Source organism: Ipomoea triloba, chromosome 4 (assembly GCF_003576645.1).
Source record: "Ipomoea triloba cultivar NCNSP0323 chromosome 4, ASM357664v1".
Classification (NCBI taxonomy): Eukaryota; Viridiplantae; Streptophyta; class Magnoliopsida; order Solanales; family Convolvulaceae; genus Ipomoea; species Ipomoea triloba.
In genome coordinates, this window is record NC_044919.1 from 2,943,930 (window position 1) to 2,969,200 (window position 25,271).

Below are 25,271 nucleotides of genomic sequence, written 5' to 3' on the forward strand. Positions count from 1 at the left end.
AAAATAGGGACGATTTCGGAATTTAAAAGAGTTTTGGGTCACAGTGAGATTAGTCAAAATCGATAACTGAAAATCTGAAATGGATAACAAATTAGCCACATCCATTAATCTGAGATTGCAGTACAGATCCCATGGCGACCATTTTCTCTCCCTCCTCCGTGTTCTCCGGCGCCACCGCGAAACCGCCGCAGCAGCAAGCCAAGCCGCCTCAGGTGTCTATACCGCCGCCGTCCAAACCGCCGCTAGCGAACATAACAACCGCGATAACCGCGACGGCGTTAGCCACGGCGATTCTGACCGCCGCGCCGCCAACCCTAGCGGAATCCCCGGCCTTCTCCGTGTACTACGGAACCGCCGCCAGCGCCGCCAATTACGGCGGATACGGAGGCAATTCCGACAAAAAAGCCACAGCAGAATACATCTACGACGTGCCGGACGGGTGGAAGGAGCGGCTGGTGTCCAAAGTGGAGAAAGGAACCAACGGCACCGATTCCGAGTTCTACAACCCGAAGAAGAAGAAGGAGAAAGAATACCTAACCTTCCTCGCCGGATTCCGGCAGCTGGCGCCGAAAGAGGTGGTGCTGAACAACTTGGCGCTGTCTGACGTGGATCTGCAGGACCTCATAGCCAGCGCCGACGGCGGCGTGAAATCGGAGGAGAGGAAAGACGAGAATGGGCAGGTGTACTATGAGTACGAGATTGATGGCGCCGCCGCGCATAGCTTGATCTCCGTTACGTGTGCGAAGAACAAGCTGTATGCGCATTTCGTCAACGCGCCGTTGCCGGAATGGAACCGCGATCAGGACACGTTGAGGCACATTCACCAGTCGTTCAAAACAGTTGGGTGAGGATTTTTTTGCTTGTACAGAGGTAAATTAGCAGAGATTAATGAATGTATGATGATGATCCTTAAGGATTATTGTAGAGTGTTTGATAAATTTGTGTAATTTTGGCTAATAAAGTCTCTGTGCGTTCTTCACAAAAAAAAAAAGAAAAAAAAAAGTCTCTGTGCGTCACTAGATTGTGTCCAAGCTAGTGTTTGTTCATACTAACTAGTGTTTGTTCATATGCATAGTTAGTTTATCATTTAATTTTAATTTATTTAACCACTATTTGCTATTTAATTTGTTAAAAAATCAATATAAGTGTTTGGTTAATCAGTTTTTTTTTTTTGGGGAAAGGGAGGAATAATCCAAGATCATTAGCTGATCCGCACTACATTAGAGGCACCCAAGATGCCAAGCTCGTCTTGACGCAAAAAAATCTTTATGTCTCTGGGTGGCTCGTCGATCCATCTGAAGTTTCCGGTTTGGTTACGTGCCTCTTTTGCAACAGCATCCGCTACCTTATTTTGCTCACGTGGGATATGTCTAAATTTGATCTCCCACCGTCTTCCTTTTGAGGATCTGCACAGCTCAACGATGTTGCTTGCCAAGCCTTCATAGTCTTCGTTTCCATTGATGAGTTGTATGGCTTTAGTAGAGTCGGACTCGATGATTACTTTTCTATACCCGAGCTCCCAAGCTTTCTCGATCCCATTGTGCACTCCCCACAGCTCTGCTTCCAGGGGATTGCATCTGCCAATCCAACTGGAGAAAGCTCCGAGGAATGCCGCATCCTTGTTGCGAAAGACCCCTCCACTAGTGGCGATGTTTTGCTTGTCAACACACCCGTCGGTGTTAACTTTGATCCATCCTGGTTCTGGGGGAGTCCACGGTTGGTTCCTCCGAATGTCTCTTCCTATCCTTCTTCCCGGGCCTGCATTTCTATTAAGCACCGTTTCTGTCTCTTTGAACTTGCTTTGCAGCCAATCGATCTTGTCTTTGATGTCCTTTTCTTCCCTGTTGAAAATCACATCGTTTCTCCACTTTCATATCCACCAAGCTGTCATCGCGAACCTAGCGCTCTTCTGCTTTTGTCGTTGGCCTCCCTTGTTTCCTGCCAGGTTAGTGTCTAACCAAGTATTAAAGTCCAGATTATCAGATGTACCTGGATGCTCGTTGATGTTGATGTTGTGCCACATTGCTGATGCTGCTGGGCAGCTTCTGATAGTCTGATCGATATCTTCTCTTTCTGCTCCGCAGACGCCACAACGCTCATCCGGAGTGAAACCTTGTTTTTTTCCTTTCTGTGTTGCACATGATCCTCCCATGCTTGACGAGCCACATGAAAGATCGTATTCTGTTGGGCACTCGGAGTTTCCAAATCTGTTTCCACCCTTCGCTATTCCCCTCACCTTGCCCTTTCAAGGTAAGCCCGTAGGCAGATTTTGTTGAAAAGGCTTGCGTGTCTCCATATTCCCATCCTATGCAGTCTGTCTTGGTTGCATCGCTAACAATGACCTTTGCGGTCACCTCGCTTCTTTTTTCAGGGTGGAGCGCAACATCAATCCGACTCCAGTCCCACGTACCTCTTGGATTCCATAAGTCAGCCACCCGTTGCTCTTCTGCGTTCTTGTTGAGGGGTCCTATTAGCCACTTGCGGAGTGGCTCATCGCCGACCCATCGGTCAGTCCAGAACCGGGTGCCCCTCCCGTTTTTTACCACTCTTTTCACTCCACATTCCAAGTTCGGGGCCGTGGCGTAGACTCCCTTCCAAATGTTGGAGTCATTCCTATTTCTTTTGATATTCGCAATGCTGGCACCATTTTTCATGTACTTACACGTCATAACTTGGGCCCAGGTCGCATTCTCTTCCTTGATAATACGCCACCCAAGCTTCGTTAGAAGTGCTATGTTCATGTTTCTCATAGATTTAATCCCGAGTCCGCCTTCCGATTTTGGTAATGTAACCGTGTTCCATTTGACTAGGCTGGTTCTTCTTGTGTTACCATCCCCTCCCCACAAGAAATTTCTTGTGCGTTTATCAATTTCGTCACACACTCTTTTTGGGATGAGCATGATTTGCATGACATAGGAGGAAATTGCATTGAGTACTTCTTGTAAGAGAAACTTGTCTCCCTGCGAGTGAAAGGAAACGCGTTTTCCACCCCTCCAGTATACTTTGAACCCGATCCAAGATATTCTTGCAGTGGTCCTTCGTAACTCTCCCATGTAGCGATGGGACTCCATGATATCTCCCTAGGTCGGTCGTCCTGGGAATACCTGCCATACTCGCCAGCTTCTCCGCTTTCTCGCTACACACGTTGCTGGAAAAAAAATGTTAGACTTTAATTTATTGACTCGTTGTCCAGAGAACTTACAGAACATGTCGAGGCAATTCATGATATTGCTTATTTGGTCCTCTTCCGCTTCCGCGAAAAGCACCATGTCATCCGCAAAGAACAAGTGTGAGATGGTTGGCCTATTCTTTGAAGCCTTGATTCCTTTCCAGCGTCCTTGAGCCACCGAGTTCGCAATTAAATGACCCAGGCGTTCGATACAAAACACAAAAAGGTACGGGGAAATTGAGTCCCCTGCCGGACTCTTCTTTCGGGCTTGAATCTGTCGAGCTTTCTTCCCTCCCATTGTATGGACATCCTTGCGGTTTCCACGCAATGCATGATGTTTCTGACCCAGTCGTTGTTGAAGCCGACCTCTCTCAGAGTTGAGCGAATAAATCTCCAATCCAAGCGATCATAAGCTTTTTCAAGATCGATCTTTAAAACCATGTATCCTGTTCGGCCTCTCTCGGTTTTAATGCTATGGAGGAGTTCCTGGTAGATCACTATGTTGTCCGTGATTTGCCTTTCAGGCATGAAGCTGCTTTGATTAGGGCAGACAAGATTTGCCATGATGCTTTTCAACCTGTTTGTCATCACTTTTGTGACCAGCTTGTAGGCCACATTACAAAGACTTATTGGTCTAAACTGCGCTAGGCTTTCTGGATTTTGTACTTTCGGGATCAGGACGATGTTGGTTTCGTTCAGACCGCTTGGGAGGTTGCCCTCGGCGATGAAGTCCACAACCAACTTGTGCATGCACTCCCCCACTATATCCCAGGACTTCTGGTAGAACATTGCGTGAAAGCCATCAGGGCCCGGCGCTTTAAGCGGTGCCATGGCCTTGAGGGCCTCGTGTACCTCATCCTTCGTAATATCTCTATTGATAAAATTCCATTTCTCTTCCGCAATGGTAGGGAACATACTGAAAAGGTTGTCTGCTTCGTCTGGGACATTCTCCTTTGTGTACAACTGCTTATAATACTCTTGGACCATGCTCTCAACTTGGTCTCTGTCCTGAATCCATTCGTTCTGTTCGTTCTTTAGCCCATGAATCTTGCTTCTCGAGCGGCGAACCATGGTTGCAGCGTGATAAAACTTAGTGTTGCGGTAACCCAATAGAATCCATTCCTCCTTAGATTTCTGGAACCACTTTAACTCCTCCTGATGAAGGACTTCGTCGAGATCAGCCCTCAGATTCCTTTCCAAGCGTAGAAGACCGTTGTGCGGTTGTTCTTCCATTTTCCTTTGAATTCCCTCGATTCTCGCCAAAAGCCGTCTTTTCCTTTTTTCAATACTCCCAAACTCGTTTCGACTCCAGTCCACACAACGGCTTAACATGGTAGAAATATTCTCCATTAAGGGTTTGTTTAAATTCCAGTTATGACTCACCATTTCTTGGAAACCAGGGTGGCGGCTCCAGGCAGCTTGGAACTGGAAAACATAATTCTTGGTCTACTCCTCTACGTTTCCCACTTCGACGAGAAGGGGAGAATGGTCGGAGCAAATCCTCGTTAGGTGAGTCACCTTTGTTGTCGGATATTGCGTGATCCATTCCATTTTGCATAGAGCTCTATCAAGCCTTGCGCCGGTGAAGGTAGCGTTATCCCTTCCTCTCGTCCAAGTATACCTGGCACCAAAAAAGCCAATGTCAATTAATCCTTCTTTAAATATCCAGTTTCTCATACCTGTGCATCTGTGAGCGTGGAATTTATCCTTGTTGCTCACGTCCTCCATGCTCGTCACCGCATTATAATCGCCGACCGTGAGCCATTCTGCATGAAGAGGTAATTTGTCGTTTGAGAGATTTTCCCAAAGCTTGCTTCTGAGGTTGTTCGCTGGACTACCGTAGACGAAGGACACCAGTCCTAGTCTCTCATCTCCCTTGGTTATTCTGGTAAGAATAAATTGCGGATTCGTGGCGATAATCTCCACGTTAACATTATTTTTCCAAAGAACCCAAATTCCCCCACTGAACCCAACAGCTTCGACTCTAACCCAATTATCAAAACCGAAACTTTTACAGACTTTGTCCGCGACGTTGCCTGAGATTCGCGATTCCATGAGGCCGACCACGTCAGCCTTAACTTTATTCATAAGCAAAAGAAGAGCGCGTCTAAACTCTTTGGACGCGGCTCCTTGACAGTTCTAGTTGAGAATCTTCATTAAGAAATCATGACAGCAGAGACCAAGGAAAAAAAAAAAAAAAAAAAAAAAAACAACAACACAAAAACCACCCCAAGCCGAGACAGCTTATTGTAGCACAACACCAAGGCCAGACGAGGAGGGGCCTTCCGTAAATTCAACTCCTGCCATAGGATCCCCGGGCCCTTCTGAGGCCTCCAGGTTATTTAGGTCAGGTGGGTCTTGGTGATGGTCACCACCCTCAGGTTGCGTTTGGACTTCCTCCCTTGTGCTTCCTTCATCAGTAATCATAGTCCTCACCACCCTGTTCCCCTTGTTATACCCTCTGACCACCGTATGGCTTTCTGTCTCTGCTGCTTGATTTCCCTACCGTCTACTCCCTTATGCACTCCTACTTCCCTCTCTGATGTTGCTCGTTGTTGTCTTCGCTGTATTATTTTCTTTCCTCGGCTCTGACTTATCGTTCATAATTTGGGCCTCTGTGATTTGCGTTTGAGGCCTCTTTCCTTTACTCGAGAGGGGAGCTCCTGTTGGGCCGTCCGGCTTATTCATGAGGTTGTCCTCCTCTTGGGCTTCATCCTCAGTCTCATCCTCTAAACTTTGTAGTGCTCCGAATCTCGAATTATCCCAAACCTTGAAACCTTCCTTACTGAAATTATTTTTATTGGTTCCCAAATTACTTCCATTCTTTCCTTTTGAATTGTCCTTCCTCCCTCCTTGATTCTTTCCATTATTCCGTCTGGTATCTCCATTATTTTGGTAAATTCTGGGTTTTCTATTAGCTATCATCCATATTGGTTAATCAGTTTTTTGACTCCAAAATGCTAAAATTTAAAAAGTTACTCAAAATAACTTTTTGGAAAAATAAATTATACCAAACAACTATTCGATTGTAACTGTTGTAAGAGGGTATAATAGAATGATTTGCCTCAAGGTTTGAATTGGAGTTCATCTTGTAATTTGCCTAAAGCACAACAAGCCAACACCCCCATTAAGAATTAAGAATTGAACCTATGACCTCTTACTTGAGAGAGGTCCAACTATGCCGCTTAACCACTGCTTAATTCGTTATTCAAACTTGGGTTTAAAACTTTGCTTACAATACAAAAATCAAATTTGAATAACTTGCAATAAGTGCAGTTTGGGCATGAAAAAGAAAGGTGAAAGGAGATAGCCCATACCTGAAGCCCAAAAAAATTATTTGTTCTTTGAAAACTCGAAACATAATGTTTAGAAATTATTTTTCGAGTTTTCAGTGGTTGGCTTGAAGGAAAAATGGAAGTCAATATAAAATAGGATTGTGGTCAATGAAAAATGGAGGGGATTTTCTGAAAAATGACTTTCCCTTTTTTTTTTTTTTTTTTTAGGAACAGTCACTTTCCGTTTGCAACAGTGGAGTAGCCAATCACCCGCCACCCCCACCACTACCATCATTGTATATTTTAAATATTTAAATTTTAAAATAATTATGAACCAAACACATCAAGATAGTTTTTCATAATGCAATCAAACACAGAAAAGGAAAATGATTTCTGAAAAATGATTCATTTTCAAGAAGGCAGTTTTATGCTTTCCAAACGGAAGGTTGTCGCCTTTGTTCATATATAAAAACTATAATCATTTTCAAGATGAAAAATGCTAAGAAATATATTCAAAATTATATATTTTTAGTTTTTACCACACGACTCTTCTCAGTAGTTGGGTGGAAGAAAAAAAAAAAACACTCTTAATATATGCGGTTTGGTTTTGTTTTAAAAAAAAAGGTAATGTATGCCAATGAGGCAACCTACTAAGCATAAATTAAGGTCAATACTATCTTCATTGAGACTCAAATTTAAGACCTTCCGTTTGGGAGAGTCACTTTATTTTATTTTTTTTTGGTGAATGGAGAGTCACTTTATGCTACTATATTAGCAACTATTTCAAGACAAATGATTTTTCTATATAGAAAATAGAAATAATTTTATTTTAAAATTTATAATTATTATAATAACTTATTTCACTTTTAGTCCATCAAGTATGATAATATCCTATACAAATTTTTTCCTTTTAATTATATTGAAAGTGGTAGTTTCAATCAATTATTTATAGATTTTGTTAATATTAATAATTTATTTTGAATTTTCAAATTATGACATATTGCTAATTTCTTAAAATTTTCTCAAATTCCCTCCATAAACCTTCGTATAGTATATATGCTACCCTTATTGCAAAATAAACATCCTACATTGCGTTGCACAAAATAATAGCATAAGTTTCACTTGTTTAATTAAAAGACACCAAAACAACTAAAAACATCTATACGATGCACAAAGTACAAGCTAATTTGTAAATAGTTTAATAGGCACCAAAACAACAAAATGATAACCTGAGTTGCATGGTTTAACACACACAAAAAAAAAAAAAAAACAAAAAAAAACAAGGTTTATCTAAATATGTTTTCAAAAAAAAAAAGGTTTATCTAAATATATAACACATACTTTCAACTATTTTGCTTATTAATGTTGAGCATATAATATATAAACATAAATGTGCAGTCCAACTATCAGCTTAGGATTTTAGTTGAGATGGAGCACATGTTTTCATTATTAAATTTAGAAAGATTTTGCTGCTTTTTTGTTAGTATCATTTTTTGAGGTGCCTAGCTAATAACAAATGTTGGAGATTAGACTGCACTAAATCTACCCGACTTTTTTTTTTTTCTTAAATTCCTCAATCAAAACAAACAAGTATTTAGCAATGGTTTTGTGGTAAGTAGAGTATATATGAAGACTCATGGAGAAAATTTGGGAAAATTTTACAAAATGATCAATGTGTCCTTTTACAAAGTAATGGATTGAAAACGTCACTTTTAACATAATTAAATTGAAAATTTTGTATAAGGTAATACTTCATGGACTGAGTCTATAATTTAAGTATAACTAATGGACTAAAACTGTCATTTTCTCTATATAAAATTTATTAAATTAGCTATAAATGTATTATTAAAAGAGCATTTAAACAAGCTTCTTAAGAGGAAATCCAAATGTTTTTTTTTTATTTTTTTATTTTTATTTTTAAAATTCGATATGATGGAATGGAAAATCTCATATAAATATCTAGACTTTGAGGATACTAATAATATCTTCTATAAGAATCTAGTCTAAGGCGGGCTATCAACCAATCATAAACCTCTCTCAAATTGGATGGATCTTTGTAAATTTAAAAAAAAAAAGCAATTGGATAATGCTCTCTATATACATGAAGGACCTTCATGTCCCACTAACACCTCACTTGTTTACTCCACGAGCATTCAAATTTTGCTCAAACTCATTTATAACATATAAATAAATATAAACAGTAGAAGTTTTGCCTTGAATTATCATTAATTAACTTACACACTATACTTCATTCTCTTCTTGCAATTGACCAATCCAATGCAAACCCTAATTCACTCATCACACTATGAATGCCTACCGTTGCATATACCATCTAAAGTAAGATTGTAACACTAAAATTGTTTCCGGGGAGTTTAATTCTTACTCAAAAAGATAAGATTTAGCTCAAAGTTATACGTACTCCGTATTTAATATAGTGCACCCTTACAAGTTGGTTGGATCGTTCATTGGAAGTTTATATTAAATAATATACTTATATGAATACATTATTTCGCAACATTGCATTTCGAAAGGGGTGACCAAGTGGGTGGAACATGATTTTCTTACTTTACATTTCTTATGTAATTTACAGACTATTACAATCAGGGTTTACTCCAATGCATCATACTCTTAGATAATTATGGTCATGATATGGTTCAAAAAATCGCTAGGCGCTCCTCGGACGCTCGGGGGCACCTAGGCGGTGATTAATCGGCACCTAGATGCCTGTGTTTTATTTTATTTTTTATTTTTTAAAAATTTGTTTAAATTTTTTAAAACTTGATAATTATAAACTATTTAATACTTTAATAGTTAATACTAAAATACTAAAATATTAAATATATTAATCTAAAAAACATATAGAGTTTGAACAATTTAGGGTTATTCCGCTCAAAAAGATATTGTTTTGAGTGAAATAACTCATTTTAAAAATAATGAAACAATAGCTAATCGGCCGACTAGGTGACCTAGAGGGCGCCTAGGAGGCCTAGGCGATCAGCACCTAGGCGGCGCTTAGGCATACTAGTTGGCTAGCTGCTAGACCACCGATTATGGTGATACGTTAGACGGTCTGCTAGCGCCTAGACGCCGATTAATCGGTGAAAATCGACGCCTAGGCGAGATTTTTGCAACAGCGATTATTGTGGATTTCCTTAATCATGGGAAAGGGAATAATAAAGAATATTAATCAAATCAGTGACAACAATTTGAAAATAATAAATTGTGATTATTATATTCTATTAATTACAAAGGTGTTGGATAACCATATGAAATTACACATAAACTTTGGGCAAAGTTTAAATTAAACCTTCTCAACAGGAATCTCAAATAGCTTTAGGGCATTATATATATATAATCATGAAATCCTTGACAAGGTACACCTTTAATTGCTAGCTTCTTCTAAGTTCTAGCCCCTGTGGTGATCGGAAATTAAACAAGAAAGAAGCTAGAGGCCGGGAAGATACATGCAAATTAAAACCCTTAATTACTATAAACCATGCATGGATAGATATATAGATTCAACAAAAATCTCCTCCCCTGTACACGTCTTGCTCCACGTCGGACGTGGACTCATTATCCTCTTCCCCCGGCACGGCGGCGTGGGCGTGGGCGTGGCCGAAGGCCTTAACGTGGTCCTTGAGGGATCTCTTGTGCTTGAAATCGGAGCCGCAGACGCAGAACCAAATCTTGCCGCAATTCTTCTCGTGGGTGCGCCAATCGCCCTTGACGGCGAAGGGCTTGCCGCATTTCCGGCACATGAAGGGCTTGGCTCCGTGCTTGCGCTTGTAGTGGGTTTGCAGGGTTCGGAAGTCCTTCAAGGGGCGAGCGCTGGGGTGGTCGATGTTGTGCTTGCACCCTGGGGCGCAGCAGAAACATGGCAGCCTTAGCATGGCTGTTGGCTGGGTTCCTCTTAGGGATTCTGGGCCTTTTCTGTATTGTGATCCATGCCCCCACATATGCATCTGCACAAATTTTATTTTATTTCATTTCATTTCTTGGTGAATGCAATTATGCAAACAAACTATACTTCCAATCATCTTTATCATTGGCATCCATGTCCATAGTATAAGGTATATATAATTGTAAGATATAGTCATATGTAGTAATATACTTGGTTGTGGCAGGTAGAAGTGTAACCGATTAGATTCAGGTGCCTACAAATCAGCCAAGGAATTAGTCATTGTGCTCGACAGTGTAAACTCTAGGTACATTCAAAAAATACAAATCAAGTCGGCCTGAAGAGTCAACCTTTGAAGCTTGACTCGGTTTAAAAAAACAAAACCTGAGCTGATTGAACTTTATTTTTTTGAGTTTGACTCGAGCAACCTCAAATTTTGTACTTTTTATATAACAACAACAATACTTCGTAATAATATTACAACTAAATATCATCAGAAAACTAAATATTATATCTCGATTATGGTCATTTTATAAGATATAAATATATTACGAAATAGATAAATTTATAATATTGTCGTATTATATATATATATATATATATATATATATATATATATATATATATAGAGAGAGAGAGAGAGAGAGAGGCTCGTGAGCTATGCAAACTGAAAGCTCAAGTTTGACTCTAATGAATTTATTACTCATCATTATCAAACTATTTGAAATCAAAATGGGTACAAAAGTAATTGAATCAAATTTAAACATTCGTCGAATTGTATCCACACAACTCATTTACACAATTACACCCCTAGTAGGGGTAATATCAACTTAAATTAATATCAAGTACTTTGTAGAAAGTATATGGTACAATAAAAAAAAAAACAGTAGTATATACGTGATACTATTATAAGTACGAGTGACAATCTATGAGTTACATTGTAAAAAATGCCTATTTTCTAGGAGTAGTTTATGCTTCATTTTTAGTGACAATCTAACTACACACACTAGCTCTTAGTTTATGCTTCATTTTTTACTCCATATTTAAGTGTCATGTTCACATTCCTCTAGAAAAAATAATAGGTCACAACTTTTATCACTCTCTTTCTCTTTTATGAATAAAATCACAACAAGTGACGCGAATTTACTCCATAGGAATCCATATATCATTTTCCATTTTCTAGTTAATCAATAAAGAATAGTACTTTTACTTTCTATCAAAGTATACTTAGAGTGCTAAGATAACAATAGAACATTTCAAAAGAGACACCTTTTCCTATACTAATGGCTAATTGACAACACAAGTATATACATAATTATAAGCTAATCTGGATTTATTAAAAAGTAATATAATATATCTTCTTTACACACACAAAAAAAAAAAAAAAAAAAAAAAACATCCTCAATAGTTCAATGTGTCGATCCGTATTAAAGTAGTCTAATTGACATACACTTGGTTGAGTAATCAGTCCTTTCTAAGAGTTGCCTATTAACTCTCTCAATTTGAAACGATCAACTATATATAAATAACTTATGGTGATTTATCTCGCATATTTAGATACACATTGGATTTCTTTTTTAGTAAAGCAAAGTTTTTGTATTAAAGTAGGCTGCTAGACAGTAGACAGACATATTGAATGATGTTTTAACTGACACTGGACTCTGAAGGGATGAAAAATATCATCTGGCCTGATTCTCCTGGAAGTAACACTATTCCACTTTCTTTTTTTGCTTTTGTCTGGAGTTTTGTCAGTTCAATGCTGGAAAATTTTATCACTTTTACATTCAATACTTGAAGATTAAAAACATGCACAAAATTCGAAATTTAGAAACCTATCTTGCCCCCTATTATATCCTTCCAAAAAAGGCTAACCAATGTGTATGATAAACACATGATAACTTAGCAGACCAGAAACATCATAAAAAAATCAGAAAAATGTTTGCAGAGATTTAAAATAATTGAGGAATCTTGAAAACCAGTTTGATTGCTAACTTCTTTTGGGGTTTTAGGAAGGGGAAAACCAAACATCATTGGACTTCAATTCTTGGAAAAATGTGTGCTTTCCTGTTAATTAACAAGGTGGTGTCTGTTTTGTTGTGGCATATATGGACTAATCTTTAATTTTGATGGCTAAATATTGGGCTTACTTGTGCATATATATCATGGTTATAAACAATCGAAATTCTGTGACCAGTAGTGAGACATTATCTTACAAAATTGAAACAATACAAAGAAGATCAGATTAATATTATCGTTCTCGTGCAAGATATCTCCAAAACGATTCTTTTTGGGTCTTTAATTTATTTGAGGAATGAAGTATAAAATACCTAGTTGCAGCTATCTACCTTGTAGATTCACATTAAACAAAAGGGTAAGTGAATTTTCAAGTTTTAAGTGAACTAAACTTTGATTTGTAGTGCCTAGCAATAATTATTCTCAACCAAATAGATAAAAGAAATTGATTGCATTGAGTTCCCAAATCATCATATCTTAATTTCTGGGTTCAATTCCTCACATACCCTTTTCTCTAAAAGAAAATCTTCTGTGATACTGTCTCATAAATCCTTATTCTTAATACGGGTCGGGTCAAGATTACGCCGGAAAGTATACTACTAATCAGGAATAAATTGTTTATTAATTCTTATGAAAAATCTGACTCGATTTTGTCTTTCCCAAAATGGATGGAGACAAAAAAAAAAAATGGGAAGAAAAATTGAGGGGTTAGTTGGAGGATTAATTGAAGAAAGAATACCTGGAGATTGTTGTATCTGTTGAAGGTTTTGAAGCAAAGATGGCAAGAGAACTGGGTAGGGCCAATGAGAATCTGGGAAGGGGTGGGGATCCAATACTGTCCATTGTTGAGTCTGTTCAATGGCAAACCTGAAAGGACATTATCGGCACTAGCAGCTGCAGCATAAGTGGTGAAATCAGAGGTGCTGCCATGTCTCATTGAGGAAGAAGAAGAAGAAGAAGATGGCAGCCCAATATGTAGGGCAACGCTCACATCTTCTTCATCAGTGCTACTTGCAGAGAAGCTCCTGAAACTCTCCTCTTTAATGGAGGATGATGAGTGATTGTACTTTCTGGTTTCTTCTTCCATGGCTGCATTATTGCATGGGGGTGAGGTTTCAGTATTAGTAGTCTCCTCCTCCTCATCTTCTTCTTCTCCTCCTCCTTCTTCTTCCCTGAGGTTTAGGTTGGGGAGGATAGGGCGGGGTTCTCTTGGCGGCGGCGGCTGTGGCGGGCCCACAGCCGCCGTGTTGTGGTGGTGGTGGTAATAGTACAAGGTGTTGGAGGGTTGCAGGTGTGGGGAGGAAGAAATTGTTGAGATTTCTTGTTCATATTGATGGAGAGGGCTAAAATTGAGCCATCCATTGAAGAAATTGTGGTAGGGTTCAGTCATTCTTGAAACCAAAAAAACAATCTTTTTCCCTCTCTCAATTCTTTCTACTATGGCTACATTGATGGAAGAACTAAAAAGAAGTTTGGGGAGGAGATGGGGTGGTGGTGGTGGAGTGAAGCTTGATGGTTTAATGGTGGGTTTTCGACTTTTCGTCAAACAGAAAGTGAACAATTCAGTTTTTTCTACGCTCTTTGAGAGTTTCCCTCAACTCCCTATTACCTTCATAATTAGCATATATGAATCAACAATAATGTGTAGAGTAAAGTATATAAGAGAATAGTGGTAGGGAGGAGGTTCTAAAAAGAAAGTTTCGGGGAGTGGGTTAAGGTGGGGTAGGTTAAATGCCCATGATAGCGAAGTGAAAGCGAAAAATTAGAGTTCTGTCGGGCACCACAGATCAAGAATTTCATTTAACTTTATTGTATTACCGACACGTAACTGTCGTAGTGTACACTATTCAATTATTGAAATCGACTCCACATTTCGAGGCTACTTCAGAAGGTGTATGGCTGATGGAGCAACTCACCACCACAACCATCAACACCACTTGTGGGATTAAAGGCTGCAGAGGGTAAAGGAAAAATGTATGTATAGGTAATAAGAAAGGCCAAGAACAAAGTCAGATACTACACATATGTATAGCAGCTGGTTGTCTCCCCAAATTAAAGGCCAAGAGAGACTGAAAATTCTGAATTGTTATAATAGCTTGTTAGTATAGAATAATATTTTTAATTTTTTCTCAAATCATTCAATATAGTCTTCAAGGTTTGAACTACTATCTCAGCATTTGCTTTGAAGAGTGTGCATGTGCACTGTTTCTTTTTTGTATGTACTCTTGCACATTTAACCTAGCAACTGTGCATTTCCCCAATTCCCTCTCTTAGTTTGACATACTCCAATAAAAAAATATATAAATATATAATATAGTACATATATATAGACTAATCAATTCTTTTTACGGTACTAATCGGTATTGGTATTTAATAATGTTGGATATAATATGTATAATTGTACTGAGTACTATTGGTACCTTTATCGATAGTACTCAGTACACCAAAAAAATTGTATGCATATTTGATCTTGGAGTAAATTTCAATTTTGGTCTTAGATTTATAAGTGACAGTCCACTTTTAATCATTTTTTTATCAAACATTTGGTCTTAGTATTATTGTGGCATGACCATTTTTGGTCCTCCATCAACAAAATGGCTGAAATGTTGTTAAATACCAAGGCATATATATTTGTCATTTTTATACAAAGTAAGTTGACCCGTTATATTTTTTATATTTATTTTTTTTTTTAAAAAAAATGTAATTGAAGATCGAAATGTCTTTGTATTTAATCACATTAGAACTGTTTTATTGATAGAGTACAAAAAATAGTCATAACAAAATAATACTAGGACCAAATGTGGATGTTCCCATAAAAAACGGACTAAAAGTGGACTGCCATCTATAAATCTAGGACAAAAAATGGAATTAACTCTTTGATTTTGGTTGGCACTATTGTGCCACATTTCGATGGTAGGATGCTAGACTCAACTCTTCAAGCGGCCGCCCACATAACAATAACTATTTGTGATTGAACACGAGCATATGCCAGCTTCAATTGCACAACATGTTGGCCATATTTGAACATGTGACTCGCTTCGATATCATTTGTCATATCAAGTCCTTATTATTACACCAAAAGTTATAATTAGTAGTGAATACACAATTTTATTATATTTGTATAACAGTTAGCGTCATGTTTCAATGATATGGTACTAGACTCGGTCTTCCCAGCCAATAACATAGCTTAACTTTTTTTTTTTTTTGAAAAACTAGCTTAACCTTTTGGTAGCAATACAATCAAACAGCACATTTAAATATTTACAAAGGAATATTTTACATTCTCTTTCCCTTAATTAATTAAGCTAGCTAGCTCATTTGGTAAATCATCTAAAATGTTTAAGGAAAATAACTATTGTAGTTTCATGCATGTTGTGGTCCTTAGCTTGTTCTACGTAGTTTTACTACTTAGTAATAATAGTTAAAATATAGTGCTAACTGCTACGTAAATATAAGGAAATAAAATTTATGTTTTTATTACTAATTATATCTTCTTATACTAATTTTAAAAAAAAAATATCTTCTTATACTCATCATTAGTATCATGAACTTATCACTATGCAAAAAGATATAATTATTAGTGAAATTAAAGTGTAACTTTATTTTTTTTATACTTATGTATCCGATTCAATCCTCCAAATCCGTAAATAATAAAACACAAATGTCGTGGAATGAAACAACAAATCGGGTTAGATCCACATCGCCCACCGCATTTGTTAAAGTATTCATGGGAAGGATCGAAAATTGAAAATTTTAATTAATTTGCAAGTACTAGTTTAAGTGCTTGTTCAGTTGTTAAGTGACAATAGTGTAAACTAATAAGGAGTATATATGATACTATAAAATATAAACCTATAATGTCTAGCCACGTTGTAATATTAAAATCAATATCACTTTCAAACCAAAAGATCATAATAAGTTAAACTTTTACCAGCACGTACTCTTTTAATCGAACTCGTTAGTCGTTGTGCATAGTATTTGAGTGTATTTCTAGTATGGTTTATCTCTGTGCATACTTTTGAATAGTAATCGCGAGTCGAATGTAGTTAAATATGAGCTAAATAATTAACGAACAAAATAGTGAGGACCAAATTAAATTAAATAGTTTTTTGTGAGTCAAGCAACTTTTGTTTCGATTTACTCTGACACCCGGGCACAACTTAGTTAAGTGGTTAATTAATTCAAAATAAGTTCATAAGCTTCGCTAGAGAGAATATGAATGAAGAAACACATTGCGTGAGAACAGTAACAGTGAGGGGCTCTTAAATTGTTTGCTAAAAAAAAAAAAAAAAAAAACTCAACAACATAAATTATCCAAGCAATTGAAGTAATTACCCTTGCTTGGTGGTGGGAATACTATTTATACAATTGAATGTAACACCTAAATTATTATTAGGGGACCAATATTGTCTTTTTTTGTCAACTTCACACCAGCTATTTGGATAGATTAGTTCTGATACCAATTCTTAGAGATTTAGGCTCAAACACTTTTTTTGAGTACTACTGACTCTATTACAATGTAGTATCTGTTCATAGCTACTTTCTCAACCTACTGAAGCACAGAGTCACAGTTGTCTCCACTGAGGCTCAAACACTTAATAATACTTCAAAAGTCATAGTCAGCAATAAAAATGTACTCCCTAATTTTATTTCTTTATACTTGTGTAATATCAAATATTGCTACATTTTGAGTGACAAAATACTAAAATTTGACCTTTCAGACCTCCCATCAAAAGAATGACTAAATTGATATTTTAACCAATAATGAGTTATCCTTCCACTCAACTTGATGGAATTCATGAAGATTATATTCTAGCTAGGCCTATGCCTAGTTGTGAGAATACATGCTATGGTAGCATTATATTGTTGGATAATATTATAGATGGATAGAAAGAGAGAGGGGTTAATGGTCCAAAGCACCCTTTCGAGGCTTGGAGCGACCTGAAAAGTAAAGCTAATTGAAAAGGAGAGGAAAGGGATGAAGCTAAATTATATATATATATATATATATATATATATATATATATATATATATATATATATATATATATATATATATATATATATATGTATGTACATATGGTGTGGAGGTGATGAATGCAGGCCATGAAGCCTGCAACGACAGCGATGGCAAACGGCGCAACAAAACTAGTGTTCTCCATCCTCTAACCTTTCATGCACATGCCCGGTCTGAATCTCAGATCAAATAAAGTAAACAAGATATATAAATACTTATAAGAGTAAGGTGATCGAATAAAGAAAGTGTCCAGGGTTATCTCTATACCAAAAGTTATAACTAGTAGTACATTGGACAACTATTTAGAGAGTCGAATCCAATATCTTGTCATCAAAATCTGGTGATGGCTGCTATGTAAGTATAAGAAATGTGCAGATGTTGCGCAGTTGAGGATGACAACATGTGAGGCTGACAAGTGGTTATTGCAATGTGAGGTAGCTAGGGTGCTGGACTTGGTCATTCATCGGCCTCCGCCCAACAATCATCCTAGTCACAGATTGATGGATTTGACCCTTTACCGGCTCCTACCCAACAACTTGCATAGTAGAAAGTGGAGTGGACATTTTTCAATATAATAGTTCCAAACAAAAATTGAGATATTTTTAGACAAAACTAATTTGAAAAATACGTTTTTGCGTATTTATGATATGAAGCTAAGAGCTAGGATGACAACATGTATATGTTGAAGGGAGGTTTGAAAGGTAGTATTCTGGGCTTGCTACTAAGCAAGTCTAAAATCAAGAAACACTTTTACTACTGATTATAATTTTTGGCATAGTAATAATCATTTAATCTTAACAAGTGTCCCAATCCAATTGATGAACTTAGATTTAATTTAAACCAAACATATTTTGAAATGAGATTTTAAAAATAACATAAAATAAAATGCATTTTTAAAAGTTGGACTCAAACCCAAATTTCAAACCAAATTTGCCTTTAAATGTGTGAAATTTTAAAATATGTATAATCTTCTTATTTTTATCATGACTTATTGTAAAACGCCTATTTCTATCAATGCCCCGGAATGGGAGTGGAGGGTAGGGTACAAGGTTGGAGTTTGCTGTGAAATCAGTATCATGGTTTGAGTGATTTATTATCAGCCAGGGGATGAAGGTTTGCAAGCTAGCTAACTATGGGAAGGTGACAACGCTGTGGGAGACAACTTGGATCCTAAAGATTTAGGTCACATGTGACAAACTGTAGTTGTATGTGTTCTAAACAGTGTACGTTTTGGGTTATTTGGTCAAGTGGAGCCCCAACTTAACTAGGATAGTAACAAAGAAATCAATTATAAACTCAATTTATAACTGTCTTAATTAAGAATAACTTTCGAGTGTCGGCCTAGATAGTACCCATCAAGTTCATTATATATAGTTATTAGGATCAAGTTATTACCATTACGCCAAAAGTTCTAGCGAACACAGAGAAGACGTTTTTGAGAGGCAGGGTGTTAGACTGAACTTTTCACCGACATGCATCCAACAATTTCCCTAACCACCGATTGCTGAACTTGCCTTGATCTTTACGAACCTCCGCCCAACAATATTAGATCATTTACTTAAACCTTCACGAAGATTCAGTAAAATAATTTTAGAAATAGTTAGGAATTCAGTTAAAATCCTAATAATACTAAAAAGTGTATCTTCTTACACTGATTTAGTACTTATTCCAATTATATAATTATGACATTTCCAACCCCACCTTGCAGATATTCTTCTTTCATCCCTCACCACAAATCCCAGCTTGCAAGCTCCATACTACTATTATGTACATGTGCAAGTGAAATATAGTTTGGCACTTGGTTCTTTCTTAACTTTTAATAAGATATCTAAACTAATTAATAATTGGACTGCATATTTGAGTGACAAAAAAACTAACTCGCAATCATTATCTGAGTGCACACTTAAGTAAACCTAATCTTGTGAGTTGTGACCTTAAGCCACAAAAGATCACAAGGAAGAAAATCAGCTTAGGTTGCTTATATAGTTGGTCGGTTCAAATCAAAAAGGCTAATAGACTGCTCTTATTAGGAGTACGCAGAACTTGTAATAATCTTATAGTTACCAAGTAACCAGTCTCACTAATTTGGATGGGTTGTTTTTGAGTAGTTCAAATCTTGTAATGGTCATAATAAAATAATGGAAATAAGTAATAATCTCATTTCCCAAGTGAATTCAGATTCGATTAAACTCGAAATCCAACAAAAAAAAAAAATTGGTAGGAAAAGTCGTTGTTTTTGACCAGGTTTAATTTCGTGCCTTTTGATTCATTCAAGAACGCACGAGTGTGATGTTATAGTATAGTGGTACTGTATATGGAATTGAGCCATTTTTGGGTTTCCAATAATCACCCCCCCATGCTCAAGACAACCTTAGTTTCTTTCCCACTTTCTTTGTTTATTTATGTGTGTTCATGCAACCGGTGGTGGTCTCAAAAACACATTTCACCTGCCTCCCCTTTTGGAAATCCTAGGAACACCAAATCTCACTACTTCTTCAATCTATTCTAATGGGGTGTATGTTTCTCTTTTACGATTTTCTTACATGAAAATTATAAGTTTAATTTTGGTCAATAGTCTCTTAATCAAGTTTAATTTGTTAGATAGGACCAGAATTAACTTAATATGTACCTTTGGATAAAATGTACCTTTGGATAATTGTTCTAAATTTTTCTTGGGTGTCCCAAAAAATTTGTGAATTCCACCTTTAAATTATTGTTGTAATTCTAGTTACAGGGTCACTTTTAGAATTATGATTTTGTCCCAAACATTAACAAAGATGTTACCTTTTATTAGGTTTTGTAAAAAATCTGCCATGACAAAATTATGAAGATATCTCTATTAAAGTTTGGAACAAAATCGCTACTTTAGGAATAATTTAATGACAAAAAGTGATTGTGACAATAATTTAAGAAAAAAGCTTGCAATGTATGTTTTTGTATAATTATATTACTTAAAGGACTAAATATATCAATTTTCCATATTTAAAAGTGTATTACTTGTGTGAAGCTAAAAGCAATTGGTGGATGGAAAACACATAAAAGAAATCTAGCTAGATATCTAACGTCAGTTTTCTAAATTTAACATTGGCTATAATTTTTAGTTTATAAAAAAACTTGCAACTGTCGCTATTTAAAGTGCATTTTAAGTAAACCATCACAAAGCTAGAAATAAAACATCTTAAGTTATTTATAACTGATTAGCTTAAACTAAGATGATCAATAGACAATTAGTACGAGAATCGAACTTCGATCCTTGTGGCCAGTTACCATGCACGCACCAACTGGGATAGGGTTGTCTCAAGTCGGCTATAATCCATAATAGCTAGATTCGCTTGAGTTACTGCCTGGATATCCATAGAGAGAGAGGTGAGGGAGAGAGGGGGAAGAGAGAGAGAGAGTAGGGCAAGCTTTGAGTATGGGAGCAGGCAAGCAGGGAGGGATGAAAGGGACAAGACAATGGAGGTTTAATGATGATGTTAAATGTGAAAGTTAAAAATTTTTGTTATTAACAACAAATGATTGGGAATCACTGTTCATGTATAATCTTGATGTCACCCAATCTTTATTATCACCCATATTTCCTCCCTCCAATCCATCTACCTTTCTCCCCCTACATACATAATTACGTAAATACACCTAACTGCTCGAGACACATAGTTCAATGATCGAAAAGTTGTGCGTGAGTATAATAACCCAACAAATACTTTGAACAGATTTCAACCCTAAACAAAAATTAAACACTAAAACTCTGTACCACTGAGACACATTGCATGATTTACCTCCTCTCAAAATCCTCAGAACAGGCGATGTGGGGTCCGCCGGTTAGGGCTTAAACCTATACATACATCTAATTAACCTGCATGAAAGCGATGTCACCTCCATCTCCTGCTGCACCTTGGATACCCACCAAGCAATCTCCTGGGCCTACACCCACATTTATGTGTAACTTCAAATGTTTGCAGCTCCTGGGAAGATCCCACTGCTATCCATATCCACTGAACCATCAACTTGTATACATACATATATATACACTGTCATATATAAGCTGCTGTACGCACGTACTGTTTTTGCAAGAAGATTAATGGTAATTATGTTGTGTATTCTGAGCATTAAACAGTAGGTGTGGGATTAAGATAGCAGGAGTTGGGACTATAAAGTGGGAACAACAAAGTTAAGTTGTCATCATCTTTAATCTTGAAAACGTACTCATAAAGGAGCTAAATAAGCAGTAAGCTGCAGCTCTCTCATCTGATACATACCCGGATCAACGGTGCGTGTGAACAGTGTTAGCTGCTCTCATCTGAATCTTAACTATTTTTAATCTCTTTAATTAAGAGAGAGAGAAATCTTTCAGGGGCATTTTTGTAATTTTCCTATCTGTTTGTTTTTGTTTTTTTTTTTTTTTTTTTCCGGTGACGAAGGAGACCCCTGTAACTATCATATGATGTACATTGTATAAACTCTACTCCTTTGTGATAGTTCATAAATTACACAAAAGAAATAAATTGGACTATGAAGACTCATCAGCCTGTGCAAGATACTGGACTAAGAGGGTATCAAAAAGATCAAATCAAACATGTGACGTTCTAATACATGATCTCTTATTTTGGCTTAATGGACAATGTCTCAAATTAGTTATGATAATACTCCGTAATTTACAATTTAGTTCCTCATTGTTAACTTTAAAAAATACCGGGTATATATAATTTATCAGTTATTATATTCATAGAGTTGCAAATTAAATATGATTCATATGCTAAATGAAGTCATCACGGAAAGCATATAGTAAGGAAAAGCAAGTTGCTAATGCTTGCTTATAGGGATTGTTGGAGTGAAAATGAGTGAAATTTCAAAATAATCCTTTAAAAACTTTAATTTAGTGCCAAGGACCTTGTAGTCCAGTGGCATCAAACCCTTCCCTTTATACGGGAGGTGGCAATGCTGACTCTTGTGCTTCAATAGGTTGAGAAAGTGGTTATGAACAGATACTTGCATTCTAATAGAGTTAATAGTATTCAAAAAAAAAAAAAACTTTAATTTAGTTCTAGATACTTTTTGTGACTTCCCTTAGTAGAAAGACCAACAGCATGTTTAGTAGACCATAATTGTAATTTTTAACAAATAAAATTACATTATTTGATTGGAAGGGATTGCAATTATGATACCTCAAACCATTGAATTGAAATTCATAACCCCCTCCCTTCCTCCCTCCAACGAATTGGAATTGAAGAACATATGAGAAAGAAAAAATGAGTAAATCCACAAAATTGTCGTTGGTTATTATTATTATTATTACAAAATGATATTGTAGTCTTTGTATCACTTATTCTCATTCAGTTTCCAGTAACTCTGTTTCTCCCTACTAAATAATAGAATTTGAATTTGTATTTTATTTTCACCTTTTTCTTTTCCCATCAAAATTACAAGTTTTTTTTTCCTCTAATTCTCTCCTCCCAACCAAACGCCTTGCAAATCTGCAACTCTTAGATTATTATTATTATTATTTTATTTTAAATTGACACTTAAAAGAAAAACAAATTGCACAAGGTAGAAAGGGGTCAAAATACGATCTTTTCTTTAATGATATTTTTGTCAAGGTTAATTTTGTAATTTCACATGATCGCTTTACATAACTGGGCTAAACCAACTTGGTCGGTAAAAATGATTGGGCCGAGTCAAACAAAGCATAGATATTTCCTCAGGCCTTTTCATAAATGATTGGGCCTCTAGGCATTGCCCAATACCCATTATCCCAACACTCATAATGGATTAATGGTCATTTAGTTTTACGGTGTTAATTTTTGTCTTTAATTTTACTTATTTTTAAATATAAAAACTAAAATAAAATAATTAAATGGAATTAAGTGATATAATACATATTACCACAAAATACATAGTCCTATCACATGTCTTTCGTTGATTTAGTGAGAGGGAAAGAAGAAGAATAATAAGTTTTCCCCTAACACTAATTTGCAATCATCACATAAAAAAACAATGAACACTAATTTGCAATCATCACATAAAAAAATAATGATTAAAATGAAAAATCCATATCGTAAATGTCATTCAATTAGTATTAATGCCCCAGACACAACTCAAATGGTCAATCAACCAAAATAATGTTATGGCCCTGTTTGGTAAATGGCTGTTGGCTGATTGGGTTGGCTGTTTGGGTTGGAAGGTATGATTTGTTGATAATATTAGCTGATTGTAGAAAGTTGTTTGATAAATTGGCTGTTAGCTGATGGCTGTTTGGTATAATTTCTTTTCTCAAAAAGCTAATTGAAAATGCTGCTTTGAGTAGCCTTTTGAATTTTAGCATTTTGGGGTTACAAAAAGCTTATTAACCAAACAACTAATAGTAGTCAAATAAGCCAAAATTGGCTGATAGGCTGATAGGCTGTTAACAGTTATAGCATGTATGGTTTAAATCCTACGTAAGACCAAAAAGAGGGTTTGGTCTTACTAGTGTACAATAATTTAAAGGCATGTTAGATAGTTGAGACACATTCCAATATTTATCATCCATCAGTCTCTAGAGCAAAAACAATAAATGGCCCTTAAATTTGGAGTTCAAATTTATATATAAAATTAGTACTCCGCATTATATCATCATTGTTTTATGAGAGAATTGAATTTCTCATGAATGTTTTAATTTACGAGAAAACCCAAAGCTGGTATCTGAAAATGCGCTCGAGGTGAAATTCACTTGTGACCTTATTCTGAAAATGACCACAATAAAGTAAATTATTCTAAGTTATTTACAGTTGATTAGTTCAATCAAATCAAGAAGGTCAATAGACAATTTCCTTAATAAATCAAATTTAAAACTTTATGATTGCTAAATTAAACGTCTAATCAACTCGGGATCAGCTAGCTAGTTACCCATTCCTCGTGAATCCATCATGATGGAAGCTTATAAAAATAGGCGTTGTTAAACTCTTAAAATTAATATCATATCATCATTATATTATGAGGGAATTTCTCGTTCGTTGGTCCATCAAGCTTCTCTTGTCACGTTGATGTTTCTTAATTAATTAATTAATTAATATAATGTAGACTCATTCTTGACAATTAATGTTTTACTACTCATGAATAAGTCAACGAAAGTGATACTCTAGCTGCACTATATTCTGATTGGTGCTACTCCACTTTCAACCAACAACCATACACACATTCTCACATTATATTAGTCGAGCCTTATCATCTAGACTAGAAAAATAATATAATAATTTTGTATCTTTAACTTATAAATCTATCACCGCTCATGTCTTAAAAATTGATAGAAAAAATAAATTTCTAAAAAGTGATGCTAATATGCTATCCACCTTTTCTAAAATTTCCCTCTTACTTTCTCCTCATGATTGGTGTAGCTAATTAGTTAATTTTGTATATAATTAACAATATGGCAGGTTAACAAATCAAATAATACCCAATGAATATAAGTCACATCATTGGAGAAAAAAATATTAGGAGAAACTTTGGGGGTAGGCAATGTGAGATGGGGGTGGGGGATATCATTTTCCATCCACAAATGCTTGTACACTAGTACCTACAACAATGTCAAATCCATACTTTTCTTTTTGGTTCTTGATAATACTCGAACCTTGCACTTTGTGTCCGAGGGCAAAATAAAATAATATAATGGTTTTGGCCTGTCTAATGATTTAATCATGCAATTGTTATATCGTGAGTCATGGTCTACATTGCAAGGTGGACCACTGACATACAGGTTCATTTTTAATATATTGTGTTCATTTTTTGTAATTTCATTATATTTTGATATATATAAGTTCATTTTCAGTGTACTGTAGATTCATTTTTAGGTTAAATAAAAAATGCACATATCGTGCATTAAAAATAAACATGTAATATAACATGTATTAATGGTTCACTTTA

General features: G+C 36.2%; 4 protein-coding genes across 4 annotated transcripts; 2 read left to right on the forward strand and 2 right to left on the reverse strand.

Moving 5' to 3' along the window:
- Positions 1-91: 91 nt before the first annotated feature.
- On the forward strand, positions 92-1,106 carry LOC116015568 (thylakoid lumenal 19 kDa protein, chloroplastic). Its single transcript, XM_031255672.1, has one exon. The coding sequence runs from the start codon at positions 132-134 to the stop codon at positions 846-848; it is 717 nt and encodes a 238-aa protein (XP_031111532.1). The 5' UTR covers positions 92-131; the 3' UTR covers positions 849-1,106.
- On the forward strand, positions 1,068-5,386 carry LOC116014722. Its single transcript, XM_031254668.1, has 5 exons — positions 1,068-1,074; positions 1,182-1,307; positions 1,404-1,945; positions 2,085-2,250; positions 2,372-5,386. Exons 1-5 carry the CDS (start codon positions 1,068-1,070, stop codon positions 2,584-2,586), a joined length of 1,056 nt encoding a protein of 351 aa, XP_031110528.1. The 3' UTR covers positions 2,587-5,386.
- LOC116014727 lies at positions 4,616-5,596 on the reverse strand. Its single transcript, XM_031254673.1, has 2 exons — positions 5,426-5,596; positions 4,616-5,308 (listed from the first exon to the last, which is right to left on the reverse strand). The coding sequence occupies exons 1-2, from the start codon at positions 5,594-5,596 to the stop codon at positions 4,616-4,618; spliced, it is 864 nt and encodes a 287-aa protein (XP_031110533.1).
- Positions 5,597-9,761: 4,165 nt separating this feature from the next.
- Positions 9,762-13,982, reverse strand: LOC116015549 (zinc finger protein WIP2-like). The gene is made up of 2 exons (XM_031255653.1): positions 13,095-13,982; positions 9,762-10,406 (listed from the first exon to the last, which is right to left on the reverse strand). Exons 1-2 carry the CDS (start codon positions 13,743-13,745, stop codon positions 9,963-9,965), a joined length of 1,095 nt encoding a protein of 364 aa, XP_031111513.1. The 5' UTR covers positions 13,746-13,982; the 3' UTR covers positions 9,762-9,962.
- Between the last annotated feature and the right edge of the window lie 11,289 nt (positions 13,983-25,271).

Excerpts from the sequence above, each read along its gene's own strand:
- LOC116015549 (XM_031255653.1), bottom strand. The coding sequence starts at position 13,745 with ATGACTGAACCCTACCACAATTTCTTCAATGGATGGCTCAATTTTAGC. Across the intron at positions 10,407-13,094 it reads ACAGATACAACAATCTCCAG|ATGCATATGTGGGGGCATGG; the intron begins GTATTCTTTCTT and ends AAATTTGTGCAG.
- LOC116015568 (XM_031255672.1), top strand. The coding sequence starts at position 132 with ATGGCGACCATTTTCTCTCCCTCCTCCGTGTTCTCCGGCGCCACCGCG.
- LOC116014722 (XM_031254668.1), top strand. Across the intron at positions 1,308-1,403 it reads CGATCCATCTGAAGTTTCCG|GATCTGCACAGCTCAACGAT; the intron begins GTTTGGTTACGT and ends CTTCCTTTTGAG. Across the intron at positions 2,251-2,371 it reads CCTCACCTTGCCCTTTCAAG|GGTGGAGCGCAACATCAATC; the intron begins GTAAGCCCGTAG and ends TTCTTTTTTCAG.
- LOC116014727 (XM_031254673.1), bottom strand. The coding sequence starts at position 5,596 with ATGATTACTGATGAAGGAAGCACAAGGGAGGAAGTCCAAACGCAACCT. Across the intron at positions 5,309-5,425 it reads CCTCGTCTGGCCTTGGTGTT|AACTGTCAAGGAGCCGCGTC; the intron begins GTGCTACAATAA and ends ATTCTCAACTAG.